Source organism: Falco peregrinus, chromosome 7 (assembly GCF_023634155.1).
Source record: "Falco peregrinus isolate bFalPer1 chromosome 7, bFalPer1.pri, whole genome shotgun sequence".
NCBI lineage: Eukaryota > Metazoa > Chordata > Aves > Falconiformes > Falconidae > Falco > Falco peregrinus.
In genome coordinates, this window is record NC_073727.1 from 40,081,415 (window position 1) to 40,095,592 (window position 14,178).

Here is a 14,178-nt window from a genome sequence, read left to right on the forward strand (position 1 = left end):
TTAAAAAAATAGTCAAGGGATTGCTTCTCTGAGATTTATGTTTAGAGCTTTCATCTTCTTAAGGAAGACAAAGGATAAGCAATTTCATTAAACTCTTCAAGGAATGCAGAGCCATATTCAAGACAAAATTCTCTATGGCTGTTTTCATCTCCTTAGATACAAAGATCCTGAGGTCAAACTAGTGCAATTAACCTGATTAAGGCCAACAGCTCTGTGAAGCTCCAGAATTGCTGGAAGCTGTTGATGCAAAAAAACCCAACACTCAGTGCAGTAGTTGTAAATTATGAAATTGCACACTCAGTCATCATGTTGCAAAGAAGTAACAGCAGCATCACCAATATCAGGAGCTGGCACAGATCAGACATGCACAGGAAGCAGCATGTTGACGAAGAGCTCTATTTCAAGCACACACTCCTAGAACTCTTACAGGTTTCAAATAAGAGGTCCTTGAACTTGGAAAGGTTTGTGAACCAAAACAACTAAGACTTGAGAACCTTTAAAAATTCCAAGTGAAGTGGAACAAATCACATCTCTATCAGATGTGGTCAAATGCACTTTCCAGAACTCAGAATACCTCTCTGGGAGAACCTTCCAGAATACCACAATGCCCCTGCCCCCAGATTTTTCTGTAAAGCAAATCAAGCCCATTACCTGTAAACATTATTCATGCAGAAGTACAACAGTATTTGAACAGGGATGACTTCAATGGTAAAACAATAAATGAAGCAACATACATGCCACCTACATAGTAAAGACAAAAAAATATTTCAACTGTTTGGAGACAGTTACTAAAGTACCTACTGTTCCATACCAGAAGGTGTTTAAGAGGCAAGACTTTAAGGCAACTTTTGAAGGCTGGAAGTTACAGCACACACTGTGTAGGCTGGCAGGAGTGAACACACTTACTGGAGGACCTTCTGTATCACCTCATCTGAACTAGGACATTAATACAAATCTATCCACTACCAAAAAAAAAAAAAAATAATCAAAAAATCACATATTGGTAAGAAGCCAGAAAGAAGAACTGGGTTTCAGAACATACATTTTGGTCCCGATTTTATTAACACATTCTTAATTTTAGGTATTCTAGTAGTCCTACTGTCATGTGGCAGGAGTTTTCATGTTTGTATTGTTGGTCTAAGACTTAATAACCACAAAGAAACCCTACGCAGAATCACAGAATAGCTGGGCTTGGAAAGGTCCTCTTGAGATCATCCACTCCATGCCCCTTGCTCAATGCAGGCTCAGCTACAGCAGGTTGCTTAGGAAAAACGCTATCATGTCAACAATATTATTTCTTGTATCCCATACACAGCAATTCATTGATGAGATTTCTAAGCTCTTTGCAAACTTCAGCATTAAACAGATCATAAAATCATGGAATCATAGAATGGTCTGAATTGGAAGGGACCTTGAAGATCATCTAGTTCCAATCCCCCTGCCCATGGGCAGGGACACCTTCCATTAGATCATGACAGGATGTTTTTCAAATTAAAAGTTTATTGGAATACAGCCTCAAATTGGGTACTAGAATATGCTGTCCTACGAAGCTGCTCTCCTAAGTCATGTAATCCACTCACCTCAGCTACAACAAAAATTAACCATATCTCTACAGTGTAAGGTAATCTGGGGATGTATACGGGAAGCTGGAGAAAAAAAAAAAAAAAAAGAGGAGTATTTCCTAATCATTGCTACTGTAGCAGAAAAAACCTGACCCTCACATACCAAAGACCTATGAAAAACTCCTTTATGCTTTTTTCTAGATTGAATACATTTCTTTCCTCACAATTATAATCTTGTTATTCTGCAACCAATGTTTAATAGATCAACTCCTGTCAGTTCATTTATCTCAATCTGTCTCACTAATTACAGAAAGCTGTGTCAGTCTGTGGTCTAACTACAGTCTCTCACCTATCAACTGGACAAAGCAATACTGATTAGTTATTCATCAAGAATTTTTAACTTCTCTTCAGAAAAATCTTACTTGACAGGTAGCTTCTCAGATGCAACAGTTGTTGACATCACTACATAGCAGGAACAAGACAGAGAACTGACAAAGATCCTTCTTTTGATGAGTTATTTTTACCCAAGTCAAGCCTCTGACCCAGTTCTCTGCAAGGCTCCCACAAATCATGACACATGGCGACACCCACGAGAAAAGAAAAACTGGAGACAGGACAAAAAAGAGCTACTAAAATAAACAGTCTAAGTATTGCTCTGCATTCTACATTTCAGCACTAGTAGCAGTATATGACAAACATTTACACAGTCTTACACCTATCTGAAGATCACTTGCAAAATGCATTTATGACGAATTCAAGAACTACTACATTTAATGCAGAGTGTGAAGTAGGAAATGTTCATGTGCTGAGAAGTATAAATGCATGTATTGGAGGCAATGTTGTCTTATTAGGTATTTAAGAAGCACAGCAGTAAGTATAGTTAATACTAAGAATTCCCAAGCACGAGGTGTATTTGGGACAGCATTGTATTTCATTGCATAAGGAATAGTAAAGTCTTCTTTTAAATCCTACTGACTGTTCCATGAAGATGGAACTCAGTCAACATCACAAACCTGGCTTCAGAACACAGGCCTTTAAAGAAATAAAACCAATAGTATTGGAGGACTTCCAAGATGACACATGCTCTCTCACAATGAACTATTTAGAGTCTCCTACCGTCTGAGCCTCTCCTAATACTTCTCCACCCTTGATTTTCACACTGCACATATCCACAGTGGAAACAGACTGCGAAAATACCAACAGGAAGAAAAAGTTACTCATCAGTTTGGACAATTAATTCTCTATAGATACTTTGAACTAAACCTTCCCATTTCACAGGTCATTTCAGCTTCAAATATACATGTATTTCAATCAAATGAAATTTCAGAAATAAAGAATTAGCTGTTCAAAAAATGACCCAATATTTTAAGCCTTAGAGAAATTATTCTGCCCCTGTACTCTGGGATCTGTTTTACAAGATGCCCACTGCCTGAGCAAGGGCTGGCAGATTTGGAGTCATACTTTCACTCTGTTAATACAAAAGCAACAAAAAGTGCTGAAAATTTAAAACTCTGACTCATGACAGATACACACAATACATACATATCTTAACAAGTGAATACATTGAACACCATGAAACACACACACAAAAAAAACCCCACAAATGTAGAAATTTTGCCTCCTTTAGTTTCTGAACCAATTATATTTTAGGTCATTCCTGACCTCAATCCATTCCAAAAGTGGTCTGCAGCATCTCTTGTTGTTCCTGGTAGCACACATGTTCGCTGTGGATCAGCTGCATTTACCAAAGACACTTCCCAACATAGTAGCTCTGATTCTTCCATTTGGAATCAGTTTGTGGTCTTGCTAACAGCTCTTGCAAAAGCTGTTATAAGCCATACACATGAATCTTACCCACAGAGCTCCACAGCTCTCTAGAGGTCAGTGGTTCCCTTCTTGATTTGGTAGTACACGCTAACTGCCATCAGTCAATCCACAAAGATGAGGCAGATGCACCCTACATGCAACTACAAAAAAATTCAAGATACTGATTTAAGAGGGGTTATTTCTCTGAAGATCTAGAGCCATAGACTGTCCTACTTGACTGTAACAAACAAACTGTTGCCAAATACCTTCAAAACAAGGACAGAATAAAGAAGCCTATTCCTTTCTGACATGTTCAATAGCACCAACAAAGGAAAATCCAGACAGCCTGATGAACACTCACTTAGAAAGCAACTACCATCCACGCAAGTAAAAAGTCATAGCTGAAGACCTTGAGGCACAGTTGCTCTTTGCTTGCATTAAGATTTCTCTCTACTGTTGTTCTTCTGGCAGAGTAGGTGCTCATGAGAAAGGCACCTTATAAACAGTAATGGTAATAAAGCAGCAAGAAGAACTGGAAATAAAAAAAAAAAAAAAACCACCACTGAAGCAGCAAAAGACAGTCTGCAAACCTACAAGAACCATTTCTAATTCTTGATGCATAAAGAGGTGGTCTTGGAAGTATTCCACATATCCGTCGTTTCTTCCTATGCAGTTTTACGTTACTGATTAACCTAAACAGCTCTTCCCTCCTCTGCTTTCAGCTGCACAGTTCCCCATTCCTGAGCACTAACTGTTGCTCATCTATCTGATCACACACTGTCATTACTCCACACAGCCAGACAGCAAGAAGTTCCTGTGTTAGTCACCTGCTCTTTCATTAAGCTGAATCTATTTACTGTAAAACCAACAAACACCTCAGCAGCTACAAGGCACATGGGAACATGTGGCTGGTGCCAATAGCTTGTTCATTTGACTAAATGTCTTGTAAGGCTGCAGCCTCAAAGAGTTGTGTTCTTCAGCTTTAAGAGGGGCAAAACAGGTAGAAATGAGGCAACTGAACAGAATGTCACATCAAGAGCACTTGCAGCTCCAACTTCTTTGCCTTGCTCAAAGAAAACCTCCTTAGAAGGGAAAGATATATTCATGATATCAGGCTGCTAAGAATTGCTCTCAAACAACTGCCTCAAAAAAAAAAAAAAAAAAAAAAAAAAGTGTCTCCTCTTTCCTAGGGGTTCCATGAAACTCAAGCAACAGGAGATGAAGAAACACACTTTAGCAGGAACTCTCAGTGCCTGAGCCAGCCTGTGATGATCTGGGACTCCAGGATGACACTGTAACTTCTGTGAAAAACAGTAGCAGCTGTAGTATCCATCTAAGCCCTAAGAAAGCATCTAGCTTCAGCAGGCATTGGACAGATACTTTACAGCAATAATACATTTAGTATTTCAAATTATTACTCCAATAACAAATAACTATTTGGAGGTCACATGGATGTTCTAACTGTGGATGCTCCCGCCATACAGCATGAAGTTGAATATTTTCCTGCAAAAATTCTACTTAAGTGCTAACTGTTGATGAGAGCAGCATTCAGACAAACATTTTCACTTCTTTCACACTCCTCTTATAATTATTCTAGTGATTGATATTCCGTGTTAAAATTTATTCTTTTTTTTTTAATATTTTCTCCACATATCACCTTTCATCAATATGCCAGAACAAACGTAAGACATAAAAGTCTTAAAGAATGAACACAACCTTCTGGCTTTTTGCTAATGTAAAATGAAGATTAAGACATTCTCTGATCCCACAGTTAATGGTCATGCTGTGGCCTGGCCAAATAGGACTGCTCAGATCTGGTCTTGTTATTCCTGAGCACTTCCACAAAAGTTGACCTGATGCTGCTGTGCCCATTACCTTATACTGCTTTCTGATCTCAACCTTTTTCCTCCGAGCATCAATCTGACCAGTGTTAATTAGTTACTTTAGACTGCTCTCCTCCTCCCAATAAGGCCTACAAGTCTTAACAATGCATCTATCAAAGTTCAAACAAACCTTAGTTAAAAAGTTCTAAAACCTCCACTTTTACAGAGGTACACTGGAACTCAGAATACAGCTGCTAACCCTAGGGTCTTACATCATTTAAAACATTTTAATTCAGAAAAAACAAGTCATACAGACCATTGCAGTAAGAACAGATTTTACTAGAAGATTCATGACTACTCATCTAAAGCAGGAATAAGTTCACACCTAATGCTAAATTTTACACAGCTCAGTCCTAGTCACCCTTTTCTGGGATTCTTGAAGTTCAAAGATGCATTTGAAACCGAGTCTAGTTGAAACTACTCATTGAGTAGACTTGAGTCTACTCATTGCTCTGTTAACACACCTCAGGAGCATTTTAGATGTCAGAAGACAGTAATTCCAGAAATTCAGGTCAGACTGTCTTTTCCAAGTCCTTTAAGCTATCAAAACAGTTCCTATACAAAGACAGTCATGCCTAAGTTACAATGTATTTTTTATATACCAAGCCCAGGGGATAATTTAACTCTTTAGACACCAACCCCAGCTGGAAAAACAAGCAAGTTACAAAACATGATCTTCAACTCAGGACAATAGTTTAGAAAGAATGACACTGCTGGCTTAATAATATTCTTACAGTCTAAAGTACCATAAAGGGAAAAGAACAAGTGGGAAACACATTCTTACACTAATCATTACTCAAACTCCAGTGAGAAAAATCTGATAGTCAACACATTGCTCCTACACCTACTTCTGACTGCAAACTCATTTAAACAAAGAGCAAAACTCCAATTTGAAGTCTAGCAAGTCTACAAGAAGGACTAAACGGCAATTATTTATGACCTAATAGGTGTGAAACTTGTCTGTAAGGACTAATATTTTGAAAGCTAGCAAATATAATTTAAGAGTCATAGAGACTTCCAGCAAAGTCCTATGATTTCTCAGTATCTGCAGTAATATTTATTGAAGATTAGACTACGGTGAAGGTATGTTTGCCATTTTTCACAGACAGTGGGTGAAGTGCTCAAAGCTTCTAATACAAAAGAAACACCTTTACAGGAAAAAGATCAAATTTACAATTCATAATTCTGTACAGTTAACTTGATTCTAAAACAGCTGTATTTGCCAAAGTTCCTGGTATTTCTGAATAGATTTTAGAATTCTAAACAGTCATGTCAGAATGGATATTAATCATCCCTGCTGTCATCTGACAGCACATTTAAAAAGAAAAAATACACAAACTGTTTTCAAACAAAGCTGAGCTTCGATTCTTGAAATTTGCGGAGTGCTGTGCTGGCACATGGAATTACAAAGGATTTATTTACTATGTAAGTGACTAGAGATGTGGCTACACTGTGAATGCCAGTCAATTTCAAAGGCTTAAAAACAATTACACTGAGAAATCAGCTGAAAACAAGTAAGTTTAATAGACTTAATCTACGCTCCTAAAGTTTTGCCATTAACTTCCTGCTTCTCATTTCAAAAGCAATGATTGTCCTCTGACTAAATGCTGCTGAGATATGAAACTATCTCAAACTAACTAACTGCAAAGGGAGAACAATCTGCACCCCACTATAGTCTCTGTGAAGGTAACATCATTAAAGTAAACATTTTTACCAGAATTCTACAGAAAACTCGAAGTACAGGATACAAAGCAGACTAAGAGCCGTTCCTGGCACTAACAGAAAGTAGGCTGCTTATGTATCTCATCATTACAGAGAAACAAAACATACTGCTCAGCTGCGAGAAAAGAAAAATACTCTATTACAGTAACATTTCATGGGAAAAAAATACGTAATTCACAAATTGGGTATTCTTAACTGCGGACCCAGGCACTTTTTGTACTTATAACTGATTTCTAATAACTCTTTATCTCCTACACAACTGAGACACAGCATAATGTATGTACAAACACCCTTTAAATGTATAAATACTATATATAAACTACATAAGATTATAATCATAAATGGCTACAGTTTCAAGTTTATGGCACTCAGGCTAACAGAATATTACAAATGAGTATGAAAAATACTACAGTAATACAGTTTTACACTGGAAGAATGCCTTAATAATGATCTGTCATAAATACTGCTACAGAAGAATTTTATTTTGTAATGTCACATAGAAAAGCTGTAAGCTTTAAAACCAAAAATATAAACCCAAAATGCATAGGTTGGATTCAATTAAGTGACTTCTTTTTAAAATTTGGGCTCATTTGCAGATTAGGTAAAGGACAGTATTAGCAGAGGAAGTCTTTTCACACAGCATACATTATTTTTAAAGATCTGAAAGTGCTATATATTTTTAAATATACTCCAAATCACTGATAGGAAGGCATGGGACTTGCCACACACAAAAAATTCTAACATCTTACCCCACCAGTTCTGAAAAGATCATAAATTCAGCAAATTAACCAGAATGAGGTTGAGTCTTTTGCATATCACCACCACACAGGTAAACCTAGACATGCCCTGGCTCAGCTTCCATTTGCAGTTGACATTTAGTAAACTCTACTGATTTGACAAACAGGTAGCCTTTGCGTAGGAAAATCCACTAAAATGCTAATTGCAACAATAAAATCACTGTGAACAAGTTTTTATTTTCTTAGATCCCTTTTTCTCTACATCCATTCTCCAACAGAGGCCAACATTTTAAGTCAAGAACCTGCAATTTTGTTCTGCTATGTTCTGCCCAAGGATAATAATTCCGATAATAATTGCACTGCACACCAGCAGATGAGCTCTGGCATCTGAGAAAGTTATGATTCCATGTACTCTGTTCCCCACGTTTGCCAAAAGCTATCACCCCAAGAACAAAAGAAGGCAGCATGTGCCTGCACCTTTTTTTGCACAGTGCAGACACCGTAGCTGATGAATGAGGCTTTATGCTAAGAGTCTGGACTTTACAGTGAAACAGCTGCATCACAGGTATGCACTTTCTTACAGCTTTTGATGTGAAGGCAGCAAACTCTTGACAGAAAGTTGAGGGAGACAACCAGACAATGATTTTTTTCCATCAACGACAAGAACAATCAGAACTTGTCTGTAAAGATTCCTTAGAAATGAAAAAAAAAAAAAAGCTTGAAACTGGCTAACAAGCCAAAAATAGGCTTTAGACTAGGTTTTTAATGGGCTAATGCAAGCATACTGTAATTGAAGAAACTGGGCATAATTTCATGATTCATTTGTCATTTCAAAGACATTCTAACACTAAATTAGAAGTCAGGTAATGTTGCTGTACAACGCCAACACTGAAGATGACCATTCATTTTAGAAAAAGTACATGCAAATACTCACATATTTGTTGCTTTATAGTAATGTTGTCTTTTAAAGCAAGATGGCTTTACTCAATTTCAGATAAGTATCATATGCACAACTGTTTTGTTTCTTGTGAAGTTTCTATGATTCATAATCAAAGAAAAGAGTGCAGGTTCATAAATGTACTATGATTAAATCACCTAAGAAGAATTCTACAAATTGAACAAATGGGACAGTTTTTCTATTAATTCCATGCACAAATAATGAACTTCACAACACATTTTTTGGCAGACTGTAGCTTTTACAAGCAACTTCACCACCAGTATAGAGACACCAAGACCTGATTTTAATAGCATACCTACATCAGCATTTTAGGTCAGATGTGGAATATGCTTTTGAAGCCAATTTCCCGAGCATTCTCACTGCTCTGGTTCACACTGTGCAGCCACTCCAGAATAGGCAACTGTATTTCTTTTGTATTAAGCTAACCTAGAAGATACGCTCCAGGAGTGCACCTAATGAATTCCAGCTAACATTCAGGCTACAGAACCAGGCCAGAACTTTATCAAAGATAAGCTTCTGAAATACATATAGAGGCTGGATGGCAGCTCCTCAGCATCACTTGTGGCTTGTCATACTAGTTGCTAATACAAACACCGATGCACATGCAACTGGGCCATGAGCTCAGGCAGCTGAGTCAAGTGAAAAATAGCTTGACAAAACCCCCTAACTTTTGGCTGAACAAGCTCCCTGAACCAGCTCTCACTGTCTGTTCAAATGAATGTCAATGCCAGCATAAGGCAGCTCCAGCTTCTAGTGGTTTAAGCTACCATGAAATCCATGCCAAGTCACAACTGAAATAGCCAAACGCTCTAGAAAAAGGAAAGTTCTGCTCTTCCCCTCTATCAGCAAACAGTTTTCCCGCCTCTTTCCTTGTGCCACCCATGACATTCATTCAACCCCACCATTTGCTGACACATAGTTGAAATCAACAAAAAACTGATTTATTTTCTGCATGCATAGCCCCTAATGCCAGCATACAACAGCACCAGACAGGCACTAGCATCTCTGCAAGGAGAAGCAGCAGCAGGAGCACATGGCTAGCAGAAAAACGAGCCACCTCATCAGTGGCAACTCACCATTAGATTGGTTCAGCTGCAGGGTGAAACCGCACCCTGAGAGCAAGTTAAAGACTCATGTAACCCTTGTGAAGTAGCTGGAGTTCTTATCCCAACACACCTGCTTTTATTCACTGTTTTATGCAAATCTTCTACCTTAATGCTAATTTCAAGGATGTGCACAAAAAGGCAGAAATATGGGTTAATAAAGGCTGGTGTTCTCACACACGCAGTTCAGGCTGTAACACCTTCGGTGTTGTGTATTTGTTCTGGTAACAAGGCTGTCCTTTTGTAGATGTGTACTCAGTGGACGTAGAGCTTTTTTTCCCCCCCAGTGTTTTACTGCTTTCTGAGCATATGATTTGTATACAGCAACCATAACTGTTTCAGTCTTTTATATGTTCATCTATTCCCATTTAACAGGCAGCTGACAGTGTCCTTTAGAGGCAGAAATGAGAATGATTAGGAAAAACTAACTGCATATATTAACTTCTCCTGCTGCAAGATATATCTCACAAACATAACTCTTCACAAGGAAGTTTGCATGTACATCCAGCCTTTAAACAACATTGTGGAAAACAAAACAAGTTATGGGTCCAAAAATGCAACTGCACACATTTTCATTTCCAACAGAATCAATTCTGAATTATTCAAAGGTATCTACAAGATCTGTACTACTGGAGAGTAAAAACTTCAAGGTAGCTCCTCAGGACTACTTGGTCCCTGTGGGTTTGAAGAGCGGTAATTTTGTACTATGTTTTGCACACCTATGAAGGTAATTAGCATTCACGTGACAAGCACTACACTTGCATTCCAGGATTATATAAGAATTAGGTAACTGAATCAAGTTCTTTTCCCAGCAAGCATCAGGTATTTCAAATGAACAGGTAAGAACACAGTACAGTCAAAAGAAAATTCCACCTCCTTCACAGGGTTTCCTTATTTCTTAAGCTACAATATCTTGATGTTTCAGTTACATAGTCACAGCTCCCCAAGCATGAAATCCAACCTCCCTTTGAAGAACCCCCATACAATATATTCATGCCTGTGGCCTGTGTTAACCTGAGGTATAGCCATATTTAAAGAACATAAAAATAACTAGACAACTAGATTCTTTCCCTCACAAGTGCAAGGTATTTAACAGGTGACCAGCAATTGCACAAGATATTCATAATGGGTCAAACTGCTAAGGGCATTTTGACTTTATTATTTACAGTCTCATTCCTCAGGCAATCTAATATCTTGCTTGCCATTTTAACTGCAAGGTTTGCCTTGAGATCACTACAATGATAAGCCAGGTCTGTTTCTTGAGTTAATTTATTTAGAACCCATGGAATGACGCCAGAGTAGTTTCTCTTCTTCAGATGCAATCTACTTTGCAAGAAAATATCTGACCTCCTCCACAACAGATAAAGATATAACCCATGGCCACTTGTATTCAAAATTCCAAGTGCTTCCAAGTCTTTCCAAAGTTCTTGCACTAAATCCTTGCATAAACCAAAATCTCTAGCACTAGCCTACTTTATCTATACACTGATCAAGACCAGTCTTACGGAAAATAGATTCTAAATACAACAAATATGTACACATTCACTTTCCTGGGGTGATTTTCCTGAAATTTTGGCCACACACAGAAAGCAGCAGTGGGTGGCCCTTGAGATACTTCACTCGTTAACACCGAGCATGAGACTCTCTTACCATTAAGGCCAGTCTAGCAAGTCATCAAATAAGAGACTACTAGTTTTACCAGTAAAAAGCATTTCTTATGCAGCCCTCTTCCACTTTTTTTTTTTCCATCTTGAACTCATTGTAACCAACCGAGTTGCTTTTAGGAATTTAAAACACATCAGCAGTAACCCTAGTTAAACATAAGCATTCTGCTGAAATCTGGTACTAAACTGCAGAACGCTGAAATTTGTGTATTATATCTCCGGCTACAGTGACTTTAATGCTTTGTTAGAAGGGCTGCTTATCTCACTAGGCTGAGGATGAAACTGCATAAAAGGCAGCAGGGCTTTTTAGATAAGTTTTACCCACAGCAGCTCAAAACGGTACATAAACTTTAAAGCACTGAACAATGACAGAGGAACTGCAGCAGCAGCAAATGATTACAAATAGCCGTTCATAAGAGCGGGTCACTGAGAATACTTCCCGCAAATAATTACACAAGGCACATCGCAGCTGACTTTCCCTTTTCTATGTGGGTAGCTCTGCAATACTGCTACACCTTAAAAACGTAACCTGGCCAAGGAATTAAGCGCTAAAACTGTGCACGTACATATTGCAAGTGCGGGCCCGTGTCATTCTTTACGCTGCATTTTTCGCTGTTAGAAATGTTTTGATGACTACAGGTAAGTTAATACCTGCTGGGAACCGATGTCCAAAAAAGACTGCCTGGCTTAGGTAAGCGGATCAGCATCGGCAGCGCCCAGCGAGCCGAACGCAGATCTCCTTCCGTGTTGCTCTCCAGCAGCAGACTGCGGGATGAATCTCCCCCGCACCCCCAAAACGCTTTGGGGGTCTCACGCTTTGGATGGCCTCTGCCGACACGACACCAAAAAGCCACTTTCCCACCAGCTGCCGGACACTCCAGCGGAGGTCACGGCCACCCCGCTCCCCGCCCCGCAGCCAGAGGCCCCAGAGCACCAAGCGGGGCCCCGCCACAGGCAGCTCCGCGCGGCAGCGCTGCGCCCCCCGCCCCTCCCTCTCCCCGGCGCGGCTCAGCCTCCCCCCTGCCCGGGCTGCGGCTGCCGGCTCCGGGCCGGACAATAGCTCCCCAGTCCCCGGCGGGTCGCGCTCCGGCCTCCCCGCCCTGGCCCGCCACCGCCGGCGGGACGACCCCCGCCAGGGGGCTGCCGGGCGGGCAAGGGGCCGAGGGCCGGGCCGAGCACGGCGGCGGGAGGCGCGGCAGCACCGGCCGGGGCCGTCTCCCCGCGGGCAGTAACGGCGGGGCGGTGCCCGGGCCCGCCGCCCCCCGGGGCCCGCACGGCTACCTGCATGACCACGTCGTTAGGCAGCTGCGCGGCGCGGAAGAGCTCCAGGACCCGCCCGTTGGACGCCACCTTCTTGGTGCTCTCGGTGTCGCAGTAGGAGAAGAGGTCGCAGTAGTAGCGCTGCTCCGCCTCGCTCAGCGTCAGGCCCTCCATCTTACACGCCGGCTCCGCGCGGCGCTGCCGCCGCCGCCGCCGCCCCGCATGCAAGGGCGGCGGCCCGGCCGGCGGGGGAGCAGCGGAGAGCGCGTGGGGCTGCCTCGCGCCGCCCGCAACGCCGCGGCGCGGGGGACGGGACCGGGCGGGACGGGACGCGACGCCGCCGGCCGCCGCGCGCCCTAGCCAACCGCCGCGCGCGAGCGGCCGCTCACACCTTCCCCCCACCAACCGCCCTCCCGCCCACACGGTGGCGCGCCTGCGCGCCTGCCCCGCGCCTGCGCCCCGCGCCCGGCCAGCGCGCGGCCCAGAAAGGGAGGCGGGGCAACGCCGCGCGCCGCCGGGCCCGCCGCGCCGCGGGGAGCCGGCCCACTCCGCGCGAGAGGCGGCGGAAGCACCAGGCCCGGGGGGCGGGGTCAGCGGGGAAGAGGGCCAGCAGCGCTCCCCGCCGCCCCGCGCCGCCCCGCCCCGTCCCCTCCCCTCCCCGCGCCGCGGTGCCGATACCGGCGGCGGCGCCCCCGGGCGGGGCTGAGCCGGACTGGCGGCGGCCCGGGCGCACCGCCCCCTTCCCGGGGCCCGGATGTGCGGGGAGGCCGTGCGCAGCAGCGCCCCCTCTGGGCGTGGCGTGGCGGTGCGGGGAGGCGCGTTGGGCTGCGGTGGCCCCGCGCTGGGAGCTTCCTTCGGGAAGCCCTTGGGCTCTCTCTGGGGCGTTTGTGTTTTATGTCTAAAAGTAATCCGAACATCTGAAAATTAAAATCCGAAATTTTAATTGAGTTGTTATTTTATTATTTCCATTTTTGCAGCGGGACCACTCTTTTGCATTAACGGGGACCACTTGGCTGTAAGTTTGTCCCAGACACGCCGATTAGTACGGGGAGGAGGTTGCGTAGCGCGGGGCTGCTCCCACCTACCCAAGTGCCAGGCAGTTCTGAAGTAGGTGTAACACGTGTGCATGTCACCAGAGCCGCCGTGCCACGTGCAGCGGCGAGACCCCGCACAGTGCCACCGCCGTGCCACTGCTGTGCCACCGCCGTGCCACCGCTCGGAGGCCGCTCCGGCGGCGCCGCTGGGACCCAGGCTGCCCAGTCTCATTTCCAGCTCCCATTCCATAAAGCTGCCTTTCTCGCTTTGTGCTAGCTCAAAGACTGAGCAGAAAGAGTAAGAAGATGACATGTAGAAAATTAATTTCTAATTCCCAAGATATACCTGTGGGAGAAGCACCTCTGCCTCGGAAAGCCCCGTACAGTTCGTGTGTTTGGCTGTGGGATCCCTGCCCCCCCCGCCCACCCCCCACCCGGCAAACTTCCAG

The 14,178-nt window shown here is 43.1% G+C and overlaps 1 protein-coding gene across 14 annotated transcripts in view; it reads right to left on the bottom strand.

The window, feature by feature from the left end:
• Positions 1 to 13,111, bottom strand: part of REPS1 (RALBP1 associated Eps domain containing 1) — a 70,068-nt gene extending 56,957 nt beyond the window's left edge. For 9 of the 14 annotated variants that reach the window (XM_055809501.1, XM_055809499.1, XM_055809507.1 and 6 more), the window contains exon 1: positions 12,717 to 13,109. In XM_055809501.1, the coding sequence (XP_055665476.1) occupies positions 12,717 to 12,869 (153 nt within the window). In that variant the 5' untranslated portion in view covers positions 12,870 to 13,109. Of the gene's footprint in view, positions 1 to 12,716 lie in introns of all 14 variants that reach the window. The other 5 variants (XM_055809503.1, XM_055809506.1, XM_055809504.1 and 2 more) reach the window with 3 other exon arrangements.
• Between the last annotated feature and the right edge of the window lie 1,067 nt (positions 13,112 to 14,178).